At 25.7% G+C, this 26,790-nt stretch overlaps 1 protein-coding gene across 2 annotated transcripts in view; it reads left to right on the plus strand.

The window, feature by feature from the left end:
* The window catches only part of Src42A (Tyrosine-protein kinase Src42A), a 302,961-nt gene that overhangs the window by 253,600 nt on the left and 22,571 nt on the right, over positions 1-26,790 (plus strand). For both annotated transcript variants that reach the window (XM_075359534.1, XM_075359533.1), the window contains exons 2-4: positions 2,939-3,060; positions 9,481-9,644; positions 25,077-25,245. In XM_075359534.1, the coding sequence (XP_075215649.1) occupies positions 2,939-3,060; positions 9,481-9,644; positions 25,077-25,245 (455 nt within the window). The remainder of the gene's footprint in view (positions 1-2,938; positions 3,061-9,480; positions 9,645-25,076; positions 25,246-26,790) is intronic.

Below are 26,790 nucleotides of genomic sequence, written 5' to 3' on the forward strand. Positions count from 1 at the left end.
TTATTTTAATATAATCTAATGTAAATCATTACATTTTCTGATATAATAATCAATTATTCTTCAAATGCATTGCTAATTGATGCCTACTAATTTTTCTTCTCCTTTTCAGTTGCAAATGTTTTTACACACTCATACACACACACATCAACTTACATCAACTTTAAGTGAATTTTCATTTAATACTATTGTGTTCTTTAATATTAGAATACAACACATATAGTTATGTGGTGTAATTTTTTATATATTAAAAAGAAATTAATGAATTAAATATTAAGTTTTCATTGAGTTGAATTATAGTGATGGGTCTAGTTTGGTAGTCTCCACTCCACCAGTGGGTTGTTGTACTACATTCTGTGCTATTTTTAAAATACTAAATTAATTTTGTATGTTTCAGCTACTATCCTTCTATAAAGTTTAAGAATGTTTATTAAGAAATTTGTACATTTTAACTACATGCTGTTTGTGTTTTTTTAACTTACATTTATAACTCAACAGTTTTCTGTGATTTATTAATTGTTTTAATTATACAACTGGGTTTTTGTTTTTATTATTGATAAAGAGTAATTTTTCTTCCTTATTTTTTATAATTTAAGTTTTTCGATTAAAATTTCCCTCAAATGGCAGCCCTGCGCTTAACTAGCTGGTTTTGTAATAAACAGCGTGTGTCACTGCTGCTGCTGCTACTCAAGGTAAACCGGTTGGTAGTCGCTCTCTATAGCAGTGTAACTCAATAGAGTGTTACACTGTTGCCGGTTCACTTTCTCTAATTTCACTGTCTGAAGCCCACCTAGACCCAATGACCTGCACAAAAAAACTTGCATTTCCTATTTAGAGGTTGCATTAATTTACTAAATAATGGACAGAATATGTGTATCAACAGATTTTCCCATTGCTCTTTCTCACATTTTTATTTTTTTATTGTTCTTTGTTATGTATATGAAAGTTATATAATACTGAAATAGTTTTATTATCTCATATAGTTTATTGTTTGTGTAATTTAATTTTATCATTTTCAGTCAAATGTTTTTCTTGGGTGATCATCAGTCATTTAAATATACTTATCAATTTTTGATGAAATTTATACAGTTTTTTTCAGGTGATTAATAATATTGATTAATCACAAATTAAGTATAACAATAAATTTAAATATACCTATAGAGTGAGTAGTATAAAAAAAAATAATTAATTTCTTTTTCAGATTATAAATGCACAAGTTTTCAGCAAAATTCTTTCTGGCTAGATGTTTTATTAAATTTGTACATTATACAGTTGTCTGTTTAGGATACTTTGATATAGTAAGTTGTGTTAATTTCTGTAACTTTTCTCCAAAAAAGCAAAAATATTTTTAAGTTTTGCTTTCCTCATACATTCAATAAATCAGTTCAGAAAACTGTTCTAAACTATTATGTTATTGACATCTAATAGACTAGAGAATGTTAAAAATGTTTACATATCTTAGATCTTATTTTAATATTACTTACCTTATTTGAATTTTTGATACTTTGTTGTTTAAAGATTTATGTCTCACAATTTTCTACAATGTACAAATATTGCATATAAAGATATTGTTTCTAGGCAGAGCTTTTATCCTGATGATAAAACCACCTTTAGAATATGATGATGCTTTAGTCCTTTTTTACGTGTTAATCTGATTTTTTTAAACCGTTGGGCTGGTCTACTGGTAAAGTCGTCATTGCAAATCACTTATTTAACAGCTGATTTGTGAAATTGAAAGTTCCGAGGTTCAAATCCTAGTAAATGTTGGTTACTTTTATACAAATTTGAATACTAGACAATGGATGGATACTGTGTACTTTGGTGGTTGGGATTCAATTAACCACACATCTCAGAAATGGTTAGCCTGAGTTTGTACAAGACTACATCTCATTTACATATCATACATATCATCCTCATCTCATTGGGCTATAGAGGGGAGGGTTGCTTATTGTTCATAAGTTGAATAGGTTGCAATGTACACACTAGGAAAAATAAAAATTTTGTATTTTATTTAAAAGTTATAACAAAGTTGTAACCAAGCAGAAGTTAAATTAGACAGTTTAAAACCTTAAACTTCAATTTAGATTGTTCATTATGACGTAATGCAAACCTTTTTTTATGGAGTTGGACTTTTATATTAGATCTTGTTGGTGAATCTGAGTTGGGATTTAAATGATTTAGATTCATTTTAAAACTAGAAATTTTAAAAACAAATTGCCTTAAATAAAACAGGATTTTACAGGATTTTTTTTCCGGCAGTTGTATTATTTTATCAACACTGTTAAAAATATACTTTTTTGTTATGTTTGATTATTTAGGTGTGATTTTATATAATAGAAAGACAGTTTGTTTAACCCTTTACTTTTTAACACACTCATCTGTTACTATAAAAAAATGAACTTTGCATGTTGTATGTGCTTGATAATTAGTGTGTATACTACTTTAGTTATTACGAAGATCTCTGAAATGTTTTTAGTTTTATTGTAGTAAAGAAGAGAAGGTAGTTGAAATTGTAGTGAAAAATACCAGATCCTTGCTAAGAATTGAACATAGTATCATTTTCTAATTCAGTTCTTAGTGTATAGGTGTTAAAATACTGAAAAGAAGTAACATTTTTTAACAGATAGTATCTATGCATTTGGCTAAAACTCCGATTTACATGTGCTACTCTATTCAGATTTAAACGTTTATAATAAAAATCCTTAAACTGTTCATTAAACATGCAAGTCACCATAACTAGGTAGTTTTGTTTCTTTTATCCATTGACATTCAGTGAATTACCACATTGTAGTTTTCAATCGGTTGATTATTAACATGGTTGAAAATATAATATTTTATTGTAATTATAAATAAAGAATGCAAACAAGTTTTTTTTTATACTTAATTACATCCATAATATTTTTTTTGTGACACTTTAATGTTAATATATATTTATTTTCAGATGGTACTTTGGAAAAATCAAGAGAATCGAAGCAGAGAAGAAACTTTTACTTCCAGAAAATGACCATGGTGCTTTCTTGATACGAGATTCTGAGAGCAGACGAAATGACTATTCATTGTCAGGTATGTAATGAATTTGTTCGGTAAAAAAAAATTTTGAATGATTTTTTATGAAATAATAGTGTTTTATTATTTAAACGTAATTCAAAGCATGTATAACTTTATAATTTTACACTGGAATCGATGTTTCTCAAATTTTGTATTTAAGATTTAGGAATTTGGTCTTTTATGGACCTCATCTTGCCTTTTTTCTCTAGCTTATATTAAAATAATGACAAGTCACAGAATAGAATATAATGATGACTTTAATATTATGGTAGCGGAACATAATAAACCAAAATTTATAGAATGGTATTAGGTATTAAAATTTAAAAAAAGTGGATGAAGTGAGGAATACAGTCAAAAGCAGGTTTCATTTAGAAGGAAAATTTCTTATAGAATGAAAAAAAGAATACAGGAAAAGATTTAAAAGTATTTTTATAGGGTTGCGCTATACACTGTCAAAACATTATTTTCATTTTTTCTGATCCTTTCAATTAAACATAATTCTGGTCTATGTACTATAAAGATAGTATTTACAAGGTTATATATAAATAAATTGCAGCTGTTATCAGGCTTATAAATGTAAAGCAGGAGATATTTAATTATTAAAAGTAAAATATTTGTAAATGTATTAATTATTAATAAATTATTTGAGTTCATACAGTATATTAAAGACAAAAATTAATATTAATGAAATAAGAAATACAAATGAAAAAGTTTAAAAAGGAGTAAATTTAAATAATTTTTAAATTATAATGTTGTGTATAAGAAGTGAAAGATGTTAAAAAAAAGGACTATTCTTTGAGATCCAAAAAATAAAATATGTATAATATTAATATATAAGTACATTAATTATTATATTATTGAAGGTTTACCTCTGCAGAATTCTTAAAACTCCAATGATTTAGTGTAAAAATAAATCAGAAAATAGAATTATACAATCTCGCTGTACAAATATAAGAGAATAATTACCTCTACATGTTTTGTTGTAAAATAAATGACATGATTCCTGGAGTTAAGTTCTTAATTCATACTGTATTAAATTAAATATTTGTTAAAATATATATATATCATCCAGCTTTTCATTAGTCTACTGTAAATTAGAGTAAGGCAGTTTCTCTCAAATCTTAATTCAAGTGAGTGAGTAGTTTGCATTAAATAAATTTAATAAATTTGCATGAAAAATTTAAATGTGTAAGTATAACATAACACTAATAATGGAGAAATCTTTTCTTTTTTCCTCTATATAATTTATGTAAAATGATTGTAATAAATTGATGTATACTGCAATTTGAATTAGCTAAGAAGTAATATTTGTTAGCAGGTATATAAGTATTTTTGAAATTTCTACAATTTTTAATGATATATGAAGAGTACATGCAATCTAAAGTATTTTTTTTAAAATGGGATTGAATGATAATCCACTGTAAATTAAATAAAACCTCCAATTTTATTATAGATAATATAAAGCTGAAGAAAGATGTAGGCTTCTCATATATGTGTTACAGAAATTAAAAATTAGGTGCTTTGATAAAATTTATATCTATTTGAGTTATAAAACAGAAATAGCTTTTGAAAGATTGTTTTTAGAAAATGATCTGGAATAATTGCTATTTTCATCAAAGCATTTCCAGTTAATTTTAATCGGTAATGATTCAAATAAAGATGATAAATAATGTAACAGAACCTGAAGATTAGCATAGTTTTATAGTAAATATTCTATTAGGAAAATTTTGAATGTAGCAAAAGTGTAGGTTTTAATAAATTATTGCAGAATAGAGAGAAATGAAGCAATGAAACAAAAGATACTGAAAATTGATGATTAAAAAATGTTTTGGTATATTTTGACTTAAAAATAATTTTAAGTGAATTACAGTTTGTTTTTTCAGTTTGCATCTAGTTCAATAAGTTTTTTATAATGATTAGTCTACTTGTAATTAATGAAACACCTCCTTCCCCAGGCAGAATCTTTAATTAATTTCTAAAAACATGATAGCATCGTAGAACATAAGGGTGATAAACTGTAAGTGTAAAGGACTGGGATAAAAAAAAATGCAATAAGCATAAATTATTAATGATCAGAGTCATTTGTAAAATGATTCCTGTATAAGACAGTTTTTCATTAAACAGATGCACAATGTTAGACGGTTGGCATTTAATGGTGACTAATGGGTAAAATATATATATATATATATCACTTAAAATTACAAAATAAATTTAATGAGAAGTGAATTGCTTTCAAATGAAGTAAAATTTTTCATAAAATTTGATGAGAATAATTATGCTACTTTAGCAGTATCTTTAAAAAGTTCCATAGACAAATTACTTTGCAGCATGTTATTTGTAATGTATTTACACTTTGTTAAAACTTAGAGTAATATAACTAGCAGTTTGTACTTCAATTTTTTTTTACTGATGAAACCAAAAGCAAAAATCTCGTTCTGTGTGTAGTTTATTTTTATTGACTATGTTTCTGTAAAACCTAGTTCTCAGACGTAATTTATAATAAAGATAAAAAGTCAAAAGTTTCAATAGTGTTTAGTCAAATACAATTCAATTCTATATGTAAATATTTCTTTATACGTTTCGTAACATAATATATTAATGTTTTATACGTTTATGTATTAATATTTCTTTATAGGTTTCTTAATAAAAGTTTTCTGGAAGTTCATTTAAAAAATTTTATTACCTATATCTTTGCTGTCTTTTTTATATTAGTTGCTAGGCTGCTTTTATAATTAGAAAATTAATCAAAGTAATGAATTTTTTTTATTTCATTATAAATATATTAGGTATAAAATTAAGAAGGATTTTCATTATTATTGTAGCAAAATTCTATTTGTTATGGAATTCAATTTTTTGTTGTTATAAGCTCAGTAACTGGTGATCGATTTTGTTCATTGTCAGGCTGATCAGTACTTAAACAGTGCTGTTAGTTTAACCCCAACAGCTGAAGTATAGTGTTAAGAAATGTATTCATTTTATTCCATTAAAATCAGCCATACATTTAATTGAATTATTTGGTTACAAACTTCTGGTAAGTAATAATGGTAACTGCATAATCAGGCAGCAGTTTTGTTGATTTGTAGAAGAATGTAAATTAATAAAATATTGTACTCCAAATAATGTGGTATAACATAGTAATTACAAAAAAAAAACATTGATAGATATAAAATTTTTGTAATAACTCATTCAATGTTTAGATTAATATAACTCAAAGATTCACCTGTGTGAAAAGTATTAAAAAATTAGGTGTTTTTAATCGTACTGATGCACCCGTTAATGTTTGCAGCACTGCCAACTAATGATACACCACATCCTTGTAGACTATGTGTGTTTTGTGGCATTGGATCATACATTTAAATTAGGAGCTAACATCCAAGATATTCTAGGCAACAATATGATGTTATCAAATATCTTCTTTCTTAAGGTCGTGTATTAGTATTCGACTATTTAATAATTATTGTAATATGTTTTTTTTTTTTTGTAATATTGTATTATATTTGTTCTGAATGATGATAATGCGAAAACATTTTTTACCCTCCCAAAAAAAAATCAAAATATACTTACACAGAAGGGACAATTATTTTGGATCTATTATTCTGTTCTTGAACGGGTGACTTTTTAATAAATTTTAGTAAATCAATTTAGCAGACCTTGATTTACAGATTCTGATATAATTAAATTATTAGTATGCCACATCCTCAGGCAGCATACTGTTGACTGATCAATCATTATTAGGATGTATGAATCAGTATAATTTTGTTCCATGTACTTTTGGCTGAATACTTTCACCCGCCTACCCTGTAATTAAGTACAGGATGTACAAAAAAAAAAATTACTGCAGTTTCAAAGCTGTTTGATATCACTTTGATCTAACTTTGACTTATTGTAACGAGCCACAAATAAAATGAGAGTCACTCTTACAGTTTTTTCCAACTGTTCAAAGCTTACACCTTTGATCACATGGCACACACCCAAAATTTGACCTTTATTTTAACTGACATGTCTGCAGTAATGGAAGCCACAGCTCCTTCAATCCTATACCTCAAATAAGGTAGGTACATAGCAGGGTATCTCATACAGAGGTATGTCTGTGAGAAAGCATACCATCTTGTTGCCAAATAAAATTCTCTGATCCATCTTGCAGTCAAAGAAAGACACATGTATGCAGCATTTCTAAATAAGAAATTCCTAATATGATTGCTTCAGTAAAAAAAAAAAAGGCCTGTAAACTTGCCATAGGGATGTTGCACAGAAAATATTTAATTTAAGGAAGTCCTTTTCACACTGTAAGGGTTCATGGGAATTTTCTGATCTCATATGGATATTATGTGTGTTAACTTTTTCAGGAAGATGAAATATTGACTCATCACTAAACACAATACGATCAAGAAAGTTGTAATTTTCATATTGCAATATTCTAATCGCAAATTCAGTCGACACTGCGTAGATGGTAGGTTGTGAATACCAGAGATCTTTGTTGGTTGGGTTTCAATTAACCACACATCTCAGGAATGTTCGACCTGACAGTGTACAAGACTACATGTCATTTACATTCATAAATTTCGTTCTCAATTAACCACACATCTCAGGAATGTTCGACCTGACAGTGTACAAGACTACATGTCATTTACATTCATAAATTTCGTTCTCTGAAGTAATACCTTACGGTGGTTCCAGAGGCTAAACAGAAAAAAGAGAAATTGTAGGGCTCAAAGCTTGTAACAGCTGTAAATGATACAAACACAAATGTAAGCTTCCTTAAAACATTCTACACTCTCTTCACTGGCATTGCTAGTTCACAGCTGGCCTTTCTAACAGATTTTTTTAGAACTGTGCAGAAAAGACTCCCTGATACATACGTTCAACATTTTCTTCAGACACCCTTGGTTGTCCCATACTTTTCCCTTTATATAAACATCTGGTTGTATCAAACCAATCATGCCATCAGCAAATGTTATTGTCACTTGGAGGATTACGGTTATACTTTGTATGAAAAGCATATGTTGAACTGTAATTACAGGTTCACATTTAGGAAACTACAAAATACAAAAGGTTCAGGTGGAAAGTAGGAATCTGTCACCATGCATGTAACTAAAAACTTCTGTTTTTGCTTTTATATTCTAACCTTTAATCAATTTGTACACCTAATTCGAGAGCTATTACAACAATTTAAAATCCTGGTATTCTTTTTTGTACACCTGGTATATTACAATTTGTCAGAACCGTCTAGGGATTGCATAACAACAGCTGATTGATGAGATTTAAATCAGGCGTGGTTAGACTGTTAACTTGTATTGTATGTTTACATTTAAAAAATCCAAATCTTTTATTGAATTAAAATTAAACCGTAGAATTTGTTTATTAATGTGAGGAATATATAGTTGCAGGTGTTCTAACATTCATTTTGCTGTTAGAATATTTTCTTAGTAGCTGTCTTTGCTTATTGTTAGTGATTAAATGAGATAATTTTAGTTATTATTTTCAGTATACAGTCTTAATTATCATAATATAAATAAAAAATACTTCTTTGAGAAGAGGTTGTGAGCAATATCATTGAAAGTTTTTATACATTTATAAATTCCACTTGTATTTTATGTTGTATCAATTTTTATTGACAAATTTTCATTCCTTCTTGTTATATAGTTAATTGAATGAATAATCATACAACTGCAACATTTAACTAAAATTAGGAAAAGTTTACAAATATTCCTTTTAAATTGTACACTACTATATTGTATTAACCACTTTCAATGTTACTTGTATTAAATGTAAAAAATTTGAGATCTTTGCTCTACTTCAGATATTTGTAGTAACATTATTACCTGTTTTAATCATTTTTTAAGTCAAAAAGGAAAAAAGATGTCTACAAGATGAACCATAGAAGTATTTTTGTTTATTATTTTAAAGCATGCTTGTTGAAAACCAAACGTTTACTGTGAATAAGACCTAATGTATTCATTTAAAATTATAGTTTTATAAATAATTTGAGTTCAATTATTATTTTGTTTGCTTTACACTAATTGCCCTAATCTTTCTTTTGGCTGCGATAAAGAAGTTGGCTTCTCAAAAAGTAATCATGTTCATTGTATAGCCAAAGTCTTTGGTATTAAGAGTGAGCTGTTGTGTAAGGCAGAACATTATATCTGCATTTCTTTGGGATCAGCATGTCAGTATGTAAGATTATATTCAGCTCACTGAAGAAATCACTTCAATCCTATTTAATAAGGCTGTCGATGGATGATTGTTATTCATAAAAATAGCTATATCTTTGGGTGTGATTTATAATTCATTTCAAACATTGTCAACCTTTATGATTGTAGCACTTTATATATACAACCGAGTTTATGCTGACATTTTTTTATTTCATATCAATTATGTAATTACATTTTCCTATAATATTTATCAGTAATTGTATGTTGGATTTATTAATTACAGTAAGAGATGGTGATACCGTGAAACATTATAGAATTAGACAGTTAGATGAAGGTGGATTTTTTATTGCTCGTAGAACTACATTCCGAACATTACAAGAACTTGTCGAACATTACAGCAGCGATGCTGATGGCCTCTGCGTTAATCTACGTAAACCATGCGTACAGGTTAGCTCTATTACTTTAATTTTCTTAATGTATTATCATTATTATTATTATTTATTATTTTACCTTTTCTTTACTATAAATTAAATCACATTTACATTTATTATTTTATATTCTTTTCACAGTTTTTCATTATTTTTTCTTCTTAAATTTTTACATTTAATTAACTTGTTTTTAATTAATATTATTTGCTAGATTTTTTTTCGCTGTAGATGTTTTGAAATCACTTACAACTTACTTTAATCATCGCTTTATATGTTTATCTGGTAAAACTTATGAAATTTTTTTAGGCAGGCAAAATTATAAAAAATTAATGTTTTTCAAAACATTAATTTTACTCTCCATTGATCAGTATTAGGTAAGCATATGTACACAGAAACAGTAAATATTATTTTACAGAGTTGTTTTAGAGAAACTTGCTGAAGTAGGATTTCCTTTTATTTTAATTTTTGGAAAGACCATCTATATACGTGTGGTTTATTTTTTAATGTTTGTACCTCTCTCTAGAGAGGACATTTTTTTGTAAAAATGAATTTATAATCACAGCCATAATGCAGAATTGCTATCAAATTGTAATGTAACTTGTAAGTCCTTCTACTTGGGCAAGTATTTCTACAGCAATATTGACAAAATATAATGAAAGCAGTCGTAGAATTTTATCAAAAACTTACTAGAGATTTTATTAAATGTTGTATAATATGATTATTAATAGTCAGTTCTCCTATAATACATGTTTTATAATGTGTAATCAACTTAATTTGGGTAATGAAATAGGGATTGCATTTCCTACAACAGATAGTTAGGTCACTGATATAATAATAGTATGTCATTATATTATAACAGTACAAAACTGTGCACCTACTAGTTTTATTTTATTAGAAACATACATTGCAATCATTTCATAGCGCACTATGTGCATTACTTTGGATAGACTCCAAGGAAAAGTATGTGTAAATTATCTTCATTGACAGCAATATCATATGAAAAAAATTGCAAATGCAAAAAAAGGCCACAAAGAAATAGGTCTACATGCATATCAAATACATTGTGTACAGGAACTAAAACCTCCAGACACTGTTAAAAGAATAAGGAAGTACTGCCAGTGGTTTATCAACCAGGTGGAAAGTAATGAAATGGGCATACTGGGTAATGTGTTTTTTAGGGATGAGACATATTTTTTTCTTTAGTGGTTACATCAGTAGTCAGAACAAAGATATTGGTGGACACAAAATCCACAAATCTTACATAAATTGCTGCTGCACTCCCAGAAGGTACGGATTTGGTGTGCAATTTCTCAACGACGAATAATGAGCCCGAATATTTTTATGAAACTCTTTACTGTCTGGCATACCAGGATATAATTATGCAATCTGTAGCTCTTATCTAGCCTGATGAATGCTATTGTTACCTGTAACAAGACAGGGAAATGTCATATAAAGTTATGTCATAAAGACAGGGAAATACATCCAAAAATACCGTGGAATTTTTGGAAGAAATATTTGGTGATCGCATTATTTTAGAAAGTCTGTAACCCCCTCATTCCCCTGACTCATCACTAGACTTCTAACATCATCTATGTTTATTCTGTTTCATTCTTTTTAAAAACACCATGTCATCAGTTTAATTTATACAGTTTACATTATTTCTAGTACTTATATTTCTATCCTACAATGATGCTGGTATGTTAATCTTCTAGAGTATGTTTGATCTTATCTTCGACATACTTATTAAACAAAATCATTGGTAGGCAGCACCCTTGAGTTATTTCTGTTCTTTGATAAAAAAATTTGACTTTCATGTTCTTTACAAAAATGCTGAAAAATCAGCTTTGTGTAATGATTTTCTTATTTAAATTAATTGCTCTTCCTTCAAAATTATTTTTAATAGGAAGTTTTGTAGATTGATGCAGAATCGTTTTTAAAGTGTTTATTTTTTCTATTATTTTATCATTAGAAATAATAGGTAGTTAAAAAGAAACAAAGGTTACTTTTATTTTGAAAATTGTTTCAATTACTCCTTATTTTGGAAATTATGTAATTATTTGTTCCTGTAAAGATAACAACTTGAGATTTTTACCCTTTTTTTTTATGTTTATTGTAGCATCATCGGCAAGTAACGTATTTTAAAAGAAGAAAATATATAATAATAAAAAGAAGCATACTGTGGAAGTATGAACACTACTAAACTCTACTATGAAGTATAACTTTGTTATACCCTAATTTAAAATTGGTCTTGTATTTTAAAAATGTGCACAGTATGTACGTGTACATTAATAATTTTCAGTTTGAACATAGTATGTTCCTCTGCCTCCTTGACAGGTGTACATATTAAGAAATATATATATATATATATATTCACTAGTATATATATCGATATCCATTCGTGTCTCAGCAATGCTCTTTATCTTTTTACTTTTCTAGGTAATTAATTTCACTGTATCATTAAAAAAAATAATATCAGTGATAAATGCAATGTCATTTAGTGATTAATATACATGTTTACTTGCTGTTCTCAAAGTTCACTTTATTTCCTCATTTAATTAGTCTGTTCCACGTTTTATAATTAAGTTTTCCCAGCGAAATGACTACTGTATTATATGAGAACTGACTATTTTGATAAATTGTTAGTAACAAATATGTTTGACCTTATTATTATTTCATAGAGAAAATGTTGATAAGATGAAGATGAAGAAAATGTGAAACAATTGATTAATATTATATTAAATTTTAACTTGTTTTACTCTGTACTTAATTACTTTTTTAATCGTATATTAATTTTTAACCTCTTATCTTTTAGTTCTTGTAATACTGTGCTTATTTACATTATAAAAATTTTTAATAAATTTATTTTTTTAGATATTTACATGCATCTAACACAATAGAAAGTCTATGTCTGTAATTTTTATCTTTATTATAAAAAAAGAGTATTTATTTAGTTCTATGTTAAAAAAAAAAAGATACAATTCCTGAGTTGTGATTTACTGCAGAAACCACACACGTAATGTATTTTCAGATAAATTTTCTTTTAAGTACTTTGCTTATATAAACATGTGCAGTATAGTCAGCTGTATAATAATATGTTTATCTTACGTTATGTAAAGCATTTACTTGACAAATAAAAATCCTTCTTAATAGTTTTATTATTTAACTGTTTTGATACAGGGTTTATCTTACGTTATGGAAAGCATTTACTTGACAAATAAAAATCCTTCTTAATAGTTTTATTATTTAACTGTTTTGATAAAATATTAAATGTTTTTATAAAATATTCTCTAATATTTATCTTTTTTTAAATAAGTTAATATTTATTTTTTTAAAGTTCTTTTGGTTAATTATATCATAAAGAACAAAAATAAAAAACTTGTGAAAAGATGATTCACAAGTATTTTATCAAGTTGTCACATATGAATCATATAAATAAGATCATGGAGTATACTGCGTAATTTAGTTAGATATTTATCTGTGTAATTGTAGTAGATATGACCCTGTACAAAATTTATTTTTCATGGGTACATGATTTTAACATAGAAAAATGTTTTGAAAGTTACTAAATCATAAATATGATCAGAACATTTCAAACAGTTGATATGGCATATGAGGCAAGTGATAAATCGAGTTTTGAAAAAAAAAGTCATATTATCTAAATAAGAAACGATATTCGTTTCTTATTTAACTGAAGCTAGTTTTATTATTTAGCAATTAATTATTGCTTAATTTCATGATTTAATTAAATTTATATTTCTTTTAAACCTACAATGTAATAATATATTTAATTAAACGCCCTGCCCTTTATTATTTTGAAGAAATGTAAGTAAAGTTTATATAGAATCTATTTTACCTGATTAAGTCTAATTTATATTGATATAACAATGGAATGCTTTAATAATGATATGATTAGATATTTATTATTAATATTAATTTATAATTACTATTATATTTTATATATTGTGCATAATGCTGTGATGGTGCTGTGGTCGCTGATATGCATCATTTTGTTGTTTTTTCTTTTGCTGCTTTACCCTGTGGTGGACATTTCCGGTAAATGTCCTGTTGTAATGATATAGTGTAGTCCGCCCCTTGTCTGTAGCACATTTTTCTAAAACCTTGCACAGACACTAAATCTTATCATCATTTTCATTTTTATCAGTCTTTTCATCAAATTGCATCACCAATATCCATATTGCACTATTCTGTTTTTGTTTTATTCAGTTTACTATTTATTTTATTTTTTTAAGATATGTAAATATATTTTATATTATTATTGTTAATGTTATTAAATATTTTTTATAAAATTTAGTTAATAAATTATTATTTTTTAAAAAAATATTATGAGAACGTTTAGATTTATTTTAATATACTCAGCCCTACTTGAACCTTGTCTTTACTTCATTCTGAATATAAAAGTCAGGTGAAAGAATCTTCGTTGATGAAGGATTATTATTTTTTTTAATTTTATTAAAAGTAAGGTAAGGTTAGGTAAGGCCTTGATATGTGATAAGAGCATGTTAGGTATTAAAATATTGTAAAAGAAAATAAAGTAGAGATCAGTAAGTCTTTTTTAAGCCGAAATAATCTTTTATATTGCAACCTAAGTGCGCTTTGAAGTAGAATACGTTAATTTTAGTTCATATGTAGTTATTTTATTTTAACAAATGAATTTTTAACCGTCAGACATAATTATAACCTATAGTTGTTATTTTCTTTTATTATCAGAATCATAATTCTCTACCTGGGATGACATATGTGCTGGAGTGCATTTAGAAATTTAAAACAGTAATGACTTATAGTCATTAATGAGTTAACCATTTAAAGTTACGAGACAAATGAAAAAATGTGATATAAATTAAACTTTGTGATAAAAGACAAAATAAGTTTGCTTTTATCTGTTATTTTTATATAATATTAAATATTTACTTTATTCAAATATATTAGAAAACTAACAGAAGACAACCTAAACTATCAGTGTAGAGTTATTAATGATTAGTATCTACAAAAAAAATTGAAGAAATTTACTCTGTGTTGAGTATTTAGTTAATCTACAGCTTTAACAGGCGCTATATTTTTTAATAAAGACATTTTACTAATGTAGAGAGTCCAGTTTATGGGAAAGTACTGCAAAATATATTGGCACAAAATTGGTACAACTTGAAAAAGTTTAGTTACCGGTGATCTAAATAAATTTAGGTATATGAAAGTAGCCAAATAGTATATTTAAAAAACAATCTTTGATTATTTTTTTGCTATTATGCTTTTGGAATAATATAAATTTTATAAGTGCTATTATTTTAGGGAAAAAACATTCTGGCATTTGATTCTCCGGAACTTTAAAATTGTTCTCTTTTCTGTTAATTATCATTTCTACGTTTAAGTTTTTGAGAGGGGATTTCACAATTTCACAGTAAATCCAATACTGTTTTTTACAAAAAGTTGATAATTTTTTTATTTATTACTTCCTTTTAAATTTTAATGAACCATTGAAATTTAATCACATAATTACCGAAATTCAGTAAGCAATTAAATCATAACATTTCTCGACAATAGGCTTAATTTTTAGGTAAATAAACAGCAATATACAACTTTAAAAAAAATTTAATTTCTTTTCATAATTATGAAAAAATTGAAACTGTAGTTATAGAATAATTTGACAGCTTTGATTACAAGAATTCATTATTTGTAGTAGGAAATGTACCATTAAAATACTATTCATTTTTTTGTGCTAAAAGGGATTAGAATAGCCATCAGTATCAATCATGAAGATATTAATTACAGAGCTGGAACAACAGTTATTTTTAGTTGAGAATCACATTAATTGCATGATATCTTGAGTTTTATCAATTTATTGAATGATTTTTACTGAGTTTTGATGGGTTTTTTAAACTTTTGAAAATAAGCTGATAATCAAATTATCAATCTAGAAAATTACTAATTGCCACAGTAATTCTTTTTTCATTATTTTTACCTGTTGCTATTTTATTTCTGTTAGAATTATATAGGAAAATTGTATTGGAAGAAATATGTTTATCTATTAAAAGTACTATATTAGAACTGTCGTGCAATAGTATTTAATGTTAAATGTAGAGATAACAAGATAACATTATTATTCAATCTTTAATGCATAACAGTTTTTTTTTTTTTTTTTTTTTTTTTTAGTTGCTTCACAGTATCTTCTCATTTAAAGGATTTTAACAAATTTTTTCTCTAAAATGTTTTGGGGCATATAATGTAAAAATAATGAAATAATGATCATTTCTTCTATTATCTTGATGGACTAAAATAAGTCATGATTCTAACAAAATTGAATTGAAAATTAAACAAAATTGTTGGTATTAAGTTAAAACAAAGGTATTGTTTAAAGAATATAAAGGTGTAACAATTGCTTATGATTTATCATGAGAAAATTTCTTTTGTTAGAAAATTTAATACTTATTAAAGATTATTTTTAGTATTTTAACTGATTGATTTAAGATTTACAACAAAAAAAATCTTTGAATAAATCAAATTTATGATTAACATTCATATTAAATTAGGTACACGTATTATTTTGAAGCGTTAATGTTTACACAACTAGTGCTATTATAAATAGTAATGCGTTGTTCATTATATTTTTGTATTTAATATATAACAAAAAACCACCGACAGATGCATTTCTTAAATTAAATTTAATTGGATTATTACATAGAAAATCTGATGATGCTTTTTCTGTCGGTATATTTTGTATTATTTAAAATGTTATTTTGGGAGTTATGAAAAACTCATGTTCAATTTGTAGTTTATGTAAAAAATATTGTTTAAATTAATTGAATTTATTTATAATTAAAGAATTTGATCAGTATTTATCTGTCATTATTAAGTTTCAGTATTCTTTACAGAATGAATGAAGAGTTTGGAAGTTGTTATTAACAATCCACTCTCTCATTCATGGTGTAGGATTCAATAATATCAACATTTTTCCTATAGGATTATCATTTGTTATAATGTAAAATGAAATCTTTATTTTGTAAAATAAACTTATCTTTTCACTGATAAGTGGATAGAGTTGCTGATCCAAGATATACGAGTAGAAAATAATGTAATTGACAAAATTTTTTAGAAATAATTTTGTCCCTAATATTTTTAAAATGCAAAATGAACAAGAAAAAGTTACATTTTCCACCAAGAGAGGGCCAAAGCCCTAGATAAAGATTTGAAAAAAAATTGTTAGACAATATTGTTAACAATTTTATGAATGGAATATAAGCAAAAAAAAATATATTCCTAGGCATATAAATTAAAAATTATACATAGCCCGTTATTTCTTCTGTTAATAAAAATTTCATTAGAATTGGATTTTTGCTTCCTTTAATGAAATGTAATAAATGGATAAATTGTAACGGGCAAAAATTTTAAAAATTGATTTACTATATGGCAGTATAAAAACAGAAAAGAAAATTATTAAACTGTCAAAATTTTAAGACGTGATCATTAATCTTTATAGTTTTACAATAAATGGATGTGCTATTTCATTTACAAAGTGTGTACAAGAGGAGATAGAGATACATTGATTATTATTACTATTCTTGTGAAAACATTCATTTTTATAGATTTCTTTAAGATTAAGTCTTTAACTTACAACAGCAGTAATCTGATAAGACAGTTACCATATAATAATATGATTTTTCATTTATTTTCCTTAGTAAATTAATATTTTATAATGTATATAGTATTTGTATTAGCAAATATATATATATATATATATATATATATATATATATATGAGATGTCTATTCATGAATCATGAAGTATGTATTCACTAATGATTAGAATTTTGTGGCAGGATTTTTATAATTTATTAGTTATACTTATAGTATTATTTTTTTTTATTCAAATAAAAAAGGCTTTCATAAATTGTAATTATTGTTATCATTAAACTATATAATGAGGTTACGTGAAACTATCATAATATATATATGAGGTTACGGTTCAAAAGTAAGAGCAGATGAGTTATAAATGGCGTTTGGCAACACTGATTGGTTTGAGCACGTGCAATAGCTTTTAAGTGGTCTGTTGGGCATCTAACCACCACATTGCAATCAGTTCATTGCTGTTTGCCTTTGCAAGACAGTGTGTTAAAATAAGTGCAGTAATAACAAATCCTGCGAGATGTGAAGTTTGATCAGTGATTAGATTTCCAAACAGAAGAGGACAGTGCTGCTGAAATTCACAGTCGGTTGGGTGGGCCTACCGCAGTGAGTGAAAGAAAAGTGTGGTAATGTTGTCAATAGTTTAAAGAAGGCCGTTCAAATATTCATGACAAAGAAGTGGCAGGCCTAGTGTCCAGACTGGTGAATGCAAAAAACCAAGAGAAATTTGTCGCTTTACGTTTAGCAATCTTTCTCTAGAATTTCCAGAACTTTCAAACACAGTATTGTTGACAATCATGAAGTCTATTGTGAAACACTTTCTAAACTACATCGTGCCATTCAAAACTGATGATGGGAATCTTGAGTTCAGGAATCGTTCTTCATGATAATGCACATCCACACACATAGCTGCATGCACAACAGAAACAATTCAAAAATTTTGGATGTTAGGTTTTTGATCATCCCCTTACAGTCCTGATCTTGCGCCCAATGACTTCCATCCTTTTTTACACATCAAAAACTGGCTTGTGTCTAACAATTCAAGGAAAGCGAAGAGTTGAAAATCTCAATACAAAAGTGGCTACAATCCCAAGCAGCAGAATTTTAATACAGTGAATCTTTTTCACGATATCAAAAGTGTTTGGAATGAAATAGTGATTATGTAAAAAATTAAAACTAAATATGTAAGTATTTGAAACCATTAATAAATTTTTCATTTTTTAACTGTTCTCATTTTGTTGTCGATCAGCCCTTACTTTTGAACCACATCTTAAATATATGTGTCAGTTCTGATATTACCTAAGTGTGGTCAGATTTTAATGTCAGAAACAAGTTATAGATTTTTTTTAAAGTTTTTTTTCTTTAATTATGATGTACACAGCCTAAATAAGACAGAATGTGTGATAATCAATAAAGTGGTAATCAAAATTACATTTTCATACCCTACTCATTTCTATAGAAATTAAGTGATTTTAAATGTTTAAGTCTGTTTTATTTACTGAGTGACACGAATAGATTTTTTTTTCATGTTTAGTTGAGCTTAAAGTTGATTAATTTATAAAATTGTATTTAATAGTTTTCCTAATTTTAAATGTTATTCTTTTTTTTTTCTTTTTAAACGCAGATATTAATTTAATGAATTTTTTTTTTTAATAATGATTCCTTGCTTTTTGTACAGTTTTTATTTATTCATATATTTTTTTATGAAGTTTTTCTATAAAAAAATAATGCAGGAAAAATGCTGTTCCAGGGTACCTGATTTTAGATGGATTTAATATTACAATTGTGAATTTAAAGTACAACATTCATCACAGTTATAATGTAAACATTAAATACATGTGGTTGTTTATGAAATTTTATGTAGTAAAATAATTTGTCGTTAATAAATTAGGCATGTTAAAATTTTTTGTCTATTTCTGTTTGATATTAAAGATTTTTTGTGTTCACTTTTGTATGTTCAACTGGTTGTATCGCATTACTTTCTTAAAGTTATTTTTTACAGTTCTTTAAAGTTTTAACTTATTAATCTTTTTTAATCATTACAAACCTCAGCAGCAGAATGATTACCAACACTATTTTGATTCAGAAGGCTTTTGATTTGAGTCCCAGGCAGATTTGACATTTTTTATTGACTGTATAATTAATTCATCTCTTGTTATTATTAACTTGTAACTGTAATTGGACGAAAGCATGTGCATGAAAGCATTTTACTACTTCATTTATGCGGAACAGTAAATAAATTTTGAATTTTTTTCACCCAGTTTCATTACAGTTTAATTCTAAAATGATGGCTTGAAAGTTAGCTCTTTTTTTATATTTAAGCACTACTCATAAAATAATATTTTAATGAAAACATCTTAAGAACTTCAAAATTGATGAATTCTTGTCAGATTTAAAAAGAAAAATGTTTACCAATAAATCTCATTAGGCTCATTGAATGTTAAAATAATAATTCAGTAGTCAATGGAATTAGATAGGTAGGACATGATGAGTTTTTTAATTTGTTAAATTGATTTTGGTTTTTGTTTTTGGTTTTATAAAAACTACATTTCATATTTTTATTTATTTAATTTTTTTTTTTGTAAACTAGTCTAAATCTTGTTACAGCCACTTGGAAAATATGCGGCGGTAAGTGAGCGCATTACACAAAACACAATCAGCCATTAACTTATTTTTGCACTAGATAATTTTTTGCAATAATTATAGTAATAACAAAAATAATAACATGAAATATTATATAATTATTATTATTATTATTCTAACAAATTAATCGTACTGTAATTAAAACCAGTATTGTATCATAATTATCACATAAATAATAATTAATAAGAATTTTTTAAAGTAAAATAAAAATGTAATAATAACTTAATCGGATTAATGTAAAATTATTTTGTAAACAAAATTTAGAATTTTTTTGCGTAATTTAATATTAAATTGCATGATGCTTTTGAATTGTACAGTTATTTTTTCTTTAACTAAAAGTATGTCATCTTTTTATTAGTTTTCATTTTATTATTTGGCATTTCCATTTAAATAGTTTTTAATAATTAATTCATGAAGTGTAAATAAATAATAATGAATAAATTAATCATTTTTAATTAAACATATAAAATTGTTAATTTTGTCTTCTCTTAAAGAATTAATTTTTTTTTTATATAATTATTGAGAAAAAAATTATATAGTATTGTGGAAAGTTTGTTTTTATTTGTAATTAGTATTATTTTTCTTTATAGAATTTTTTATTTTATTTCTTTAACTCTGTTGTATCTTTAAGCTCAACTAAGTATATTTTGCATATATAGAGTTTTAAACAAAATTTTTTTATACTGTGTACATTGTTTATATGAGTATATTTTATGATTTAATAATAATTTTTATTATTTATCCGATAAAATATTTAGTCCTTGAAAAACTGTTATGCGACGTATACATTAATTAAATTAATATTACTTTTATTTTAATTAACAAAACCGTAAAATAAAAAAACTTTTTTTCTTCCTTTTTATGATGTATTTATTAGATAAAGTACAAAATTTGATGTTTATTTAAATACGGAATATAGGTTTTTATGGTAGATTCTCATGAAAAAAGGTTTTTATACTAGGTGGTTATTAAATTTTTCATTTTATTCTTAACATAAAAATCTGTACTAATTTGTGTAATATATTTTATTGTGATACGATATTTATTTATTTTTATTTGTATTCATCACTTAGGTTCAGTTTATTAATACCTGTGTCGTATACTGTACTGTCTGTATTTTTTATGTAAACAGGTAAATAACATAAGATTCATTTATAAAATCATTTTAGTATTATCCACCTTATTACACCATTCGTTTTTATCTTAATTCTGTTTTCTTTTTCTTTTTTTACAAAAAGAACTTCATCAAACATTTATATATTCACTCATAAAAACTTTTTTCCTACTTAAATATGTCATTTTTTCTTATTTGTTATGTAATATCTTTTTATATGTCATTATATTGTTAGTGTTTTTTTATGTTGTGGAACGTGTTTGTTTATATATATTTTATATGTGTTAGTTTTTGTAGTTTGTAAATTGTGAATATAGATTAATAATTCAATTTTTTTGTATAGTGTCTAACTTTAGATCCAAATATTAATAGCTGAAAATAATTTTTTTTATATAAGGATATGTCTTATATACTATATCACAAATATTTTAAATAAAAAAATTAATAATCTGTTTGAAATGTTAGTTGAAATTGTACCATCTTCGAATTTCTATGTAATGTTCTGTATTTTAATACCTGTCTGGCTTAGTGTTTTATTCCACATACTATAAAATTGGTCTAAAAAATGAAAGTGAATTGACATCATATTTTGTAATTACTATATGAATTAAATAAACGAGTAACCCCATTTTCTTTTTAGAAGTAAACATAAATTTGTTGCTGGCTTAGATGTTATATGATTGTTACATTTGATTTCATACAGCTGAGATTTTTTTAAAGAAAATTAGTCATCGGGTCAGGCTCAGTTAATAGGGTTATACAATCGTAATCAAATAGTTGACTTTCATTTGTAGTTTATTACTATTACAAGTCATTCAGTTTTTTCTTTATGAAGATGAAAAAGTTTAATAAATATTACATACGTGTTTCTTTTATTAAAAATGTATATACATCAGACCTGCTGACATTCAGTTCTTTTAGTGATGAGATCTCATAAATTTACTTACAGGTCCAAGTACAACTTGGACTTGTAGCATCAATAATTATGTCGCACTTAGGTGTATAATATGATTTTACTAGAGTATAATGATGTTGAATGTTTCTGTTATGACATAACAGACGTTTTGCAAAAACGTTTTTTTGCAAAATTGTACTCCCGTCCCAAAAAATGCTCTAAACTATTGACTAAATGGGTATACTGTGTCAGTAGTATTCCCCTGTTTACCACAAAGAGCATTTGTCTAGCTTTGACATGCTAAATTAAGTTGTGTTTGTATGCATGTGTAAGCCGCGTGACAGGAAAGTCCTACAACTGTGTTGTCAGATTTTTATTTATTGACATGAGTCTATTGATATGAACTCTTTTTTTTAATAATAATAAATTAAAAAATATAAGTATATTTTTTGAATAAAAATTATAGTTTTTATTATTTACATGATGGGTAAGTACACATTAAGTGAATTAATAAGCAATATATGTTGAGTATATAGATTTATTTTATATACTTGTACATTTGGATTCTTCAGTTTATCATAATTTCTTTTAATCCAAATGACTTGTAAACAGTGTTAATTTTACTAAAATTATAATTGTTTTTTTTTTGTGATTTAATTTAACATTTTATTAAATGTTGCTTTTAAAAAATAACAAGTATTATTTTTTATATTGCTATTGCCAGTAGTGAATCTCTTATGCCACAACTGGGGCATATGATTAGCTTAAGATAATGTGATACATAACAAAGGTAATTTTTTATTTAAAAAATGCATAAAGTTTATTTTTTATTTGTAGAGTGTGCTTATAACAGAAGTCGCCTGAAGTGCCGCTTAAGTTTGCGTTTCAGTGGTTGATAGCAATATTTGAATTATAGTTTATCAAAAATTTTATCTAAACAGCTACAATAACCTACACTAAAAATATATGCTGTCCTTTTATTAGGATATACTTGTAGGTACTATTTGGTTTTCTTATGATCTATTTTAAAAGGAACAGGTAATTTATTTTGAAAATCAATATACTATGTCCATGCCAGTTTGAATTCTTTATTTTTTTAAATTATTTTTTAAGTCTACACTTTGATTTTAAAAGTAATCTGTTTAAATGTATTAATAAAATTTAAAAAATAAATATTTACTTTAATAAAAAATAGACGTGTTTAATGTACGCTTAGTTATTCATTTAATAATTATACTGAAGCGATATACACATAAATAGGTTTTCCATTTTAAATAAACCCTTTCAGTCCATTTAAAAAAAGTGGTATAGGACAACATTTTTTGCAGAAATTTTCAATCCATATTTATTTACTTCCACGATAGATTAATAATATTTATTAATTGAAAATTATTACGCATGTGCATTATGTAACTCATATTTATATATTTATTTTATTGAATTACACATGACTTGATAGTTATTTTTATGCATGTTGCATTTTGTGAAGAGGATAAAAAATTTTTTGCTTGAAAAAATTAAGTTACTTTTTAAAAAAAAATCTTTTTGTTTAGTCATAGTGCATGTCGAAGTTGTATAAACACAATTTCTTGAATGATACTAAAAAAATGGTACCAACACTCCTTTTTTTCAGTCATGCAATATTGTGGAATGCTAGAAATAATGTACATAGTTCTTTATTTATTGTTTCTGGTTATGGGTTTAATAATTTTTGTTATAAAATATGTTACATTTAAAATAATTCAGTTTTTTTATTTTATTTATAAAAATCATACAATGAACAGTTAAATTTTTTTTTTGCATTTATTAAAACATGAATTTATTTGATAATGTAAACAAAATTATACTGTTATCGATTATTTTAAATTAAGTTAGACAATACGTAAATTATCTTATTATTTTAAGAAAAATTTTCGATTGACATAATTAATTGAAAGTTTCATAAAACAGATTCTATTCATTTTTTTTAATGGGGGAATTACATTTGGTAGTCAATAAGATATAAAGTTTCATTTTTACTTTTCTGGATAGGTTTGAGGAAGATAACATAAATGCAATATGTAAGGAAAAATGCATGTTTTCTATATTTTTTATTCCAATATGGTAAGTTTTTTTACTTATCCAGTTTAAAATCATCTTGTTCTCACATATTCGCATATATAATTAGGAAAAATAAAATTTGTTTGTGTATTTATTTTCAAAATGTGTTTACTAAAAGAACATAATATTATACTTACAATAGTTCCAAATTTCTTTTATGGTTCATATTTTTTTATCATGAGAAAACAATTTGAAAAGTTATTATTTATACTGGACTCAAATGAAGATTGAGAGAATATTCCACTGTAAAGTTTAAAAATGAATCTAATTTTCTCTTTGGGTCTCTTATTTATGGGTTTATTGTGTAATGATTAATAGAAAATATATTTCTAATTTTTACCTAAAAGTTTATTATTTGCTGATAAAATTTTAGTGTTTTTGAGTACTTTTTGAGATGTTCTTGTGTTATACGCTGAATATAATTAATATTGATAAAAGTTAATATTTTTATATAACTGAAATCTTTCTATAAATTATTACGCTATCATTTTACACAGATTTGTAAGATTGCACAATAAATTTTTGGACTAATTATTATTTATAGGTCTATTTGATAAATTACCTGTGAATTTTGAAGTATTTTAAGTGCAGAATATGTGTAAAGGTCATTTTTCATTCTTTTTGTGATAAACTTAACATTTAATTTTTTGAACATTTTTTTGTTATTCTTTTGTGTTATTTCATAGGATTATTTCAGTGGTATTCTTCATTTTGACACACACACAAACACACACACACAATATATTTTTGTTTTTGTTTATTATTATTATTTATTTCTTCATTTTGTTGCTTATATGAAATTTAAATATTTTTGTGACTGTCAATTTTATTGGTTATATCATACAGGTTGTTTCAGTCATAGCAAGTCTAATTTTTCAGTATGTTGTGGTGTGTGTTTTTTAAATGCTCTATGACTATGTTTGTTACACATTGAAAAAGTGTTTTTGAATGTTTTTATCAGTTGTTTATTAGTTCAATTATTTATAATATTTGGAATATATATTTTTTTTTATTTTGATTAATTTTTTTATAATTGAATTATTTCTTATGTTTTTTCGGTTTTAGATTGAAAAGCCTGTTACGGGTGGACTTTCTCACAGTACAAGAGATCAATGGGAAATTGATAGGTCATCGCTCAAGTTTGTACGCAAACTGGGACACGGACAGTTTGGAGAGGTATGGGAAGGTCTTTGGAATAATACAACACCTGTTGCGATTAAAACACTTAAACCTGGTAAGTTTATTTTGTGTTTATTTATTTGCGCCTTAATTATTATCTATAAGGTAACTGCAGGAAATATTAATTTTACAGGTTGCTGTATTTTTCATTTATTTGTGTAACTCCAATATTTAAACATATATTATTATGGGTAAAATTTTGTTTAATGAAATTTTATTAGTTCATGAAATTCATTTTTTTTGTTTACAAATTACAATAAAAGTATATGATTTTGAACAGTACGGCATGTGGCCTGTTTCGATTTCATCAACCTCACACCATCTTGTTTTTAAGCATTTATTTTTTACCTTAAATATTGTGCCATTTGATCATTATCTATTAATTCAGTTTGATGCTTCTTCTATTAAAAATAGTTAACATCTTTGTATCAGTAGTGTATTTTCTTTCTTGTAATATGTTGTTTTATATGCTTAAAATCTTAATGATTGCAGCGCTTATTTAGCTTACGTGAAACATCAAAAGCAAATAAAGAATTAAATCCTACTCAAAGAAATGCAACTTGGTTGTAAATTATGATACATTTTACATGGATTATTTCAAAATTAATAAATTCAAGAACTAGTTATTGAAGTTAGGAGACTATTTGAAAATGTCTGAGTAAATTAGTCATACAGAAATCATAAGATACACATCATCTGTAGATATCTTGAGTAGTTATGTACAATATATGCATAGAAAATGCTAGTGCTAATTTTGATGATTTTTACAGAAACCCATTTATTAAATGTAAATGTTTATCCTAAGCTTCATACTCTGCAATTTTCAGGATGCCAGTTATTAGCTGATTCAATATGGCATATCAGGTTATAAGGAGGTGTAGACCCAAGATCCTTCCTTCCCTATTAATTGTCATGTTTAAGAGTTTTGTTAGTTTTTGAATTTATTCTGCAATTAAGCATATGGATTGAGATTAGATCTAAGTAAAACCATGACTGTAATTATTATTGATTTACATATCTACATCAGAGGATCATAAATTTGGATTTTTCAGTTACATCCACCTACAATCTTTTATAATTTATATTTCATATTTAATTATAGCCTATATGTTTTATATTAAATGTATTCATTGCAAGCAAAAGTATAATTTTTTTTTCTTTGCTAATATTATAATTGTCATTGTATAAAATCACTAAACCTTTCTCACCTTATAGAATATTTTGAATATAAATAAAAAGGAATAAATAGTGTAAATAGATCTTTTCTTCTAATCAGTAGATAATATATTAAGTAGATCATGTCAGGAATGGGTAGATATTAGTAGTAACATATACGAGATATTTTCAGAAAGTAACGGAACTTTATTTTTTTAATCTTTATTATTAATTTTATAGATTATTGGTTCTTGTCCACTTCAAAGTACTCCCCTCCCTTATTCACACACTTTTCCCAGCAGTGTTTCTACTTTGTGAAACAGTCCTGGATAACTTCATTTGAAATGGCCTTTAAGGTCAGTGACAAAATTGCTTTAATGTTACTAATAACCTCAAAATGGTGTCCTTTCATCACTGATTTTAATATCCAAAATAATAAAAAATT

This window comes from Lycorma delicatula, chromosome 3 (assembly GCF_047948215.1).
Source record: "Lycorma delicatula isolate Av1 chromosome 3, ASM4794821v1, whole genome shotgun sequence".
Classification (NCBI taxonomy): Eukaryota; Metazoa; Arthropoda; class Insecta; order Hemiptera; family Fulgoridae; genus Lycorma; species Lycorma delicatula.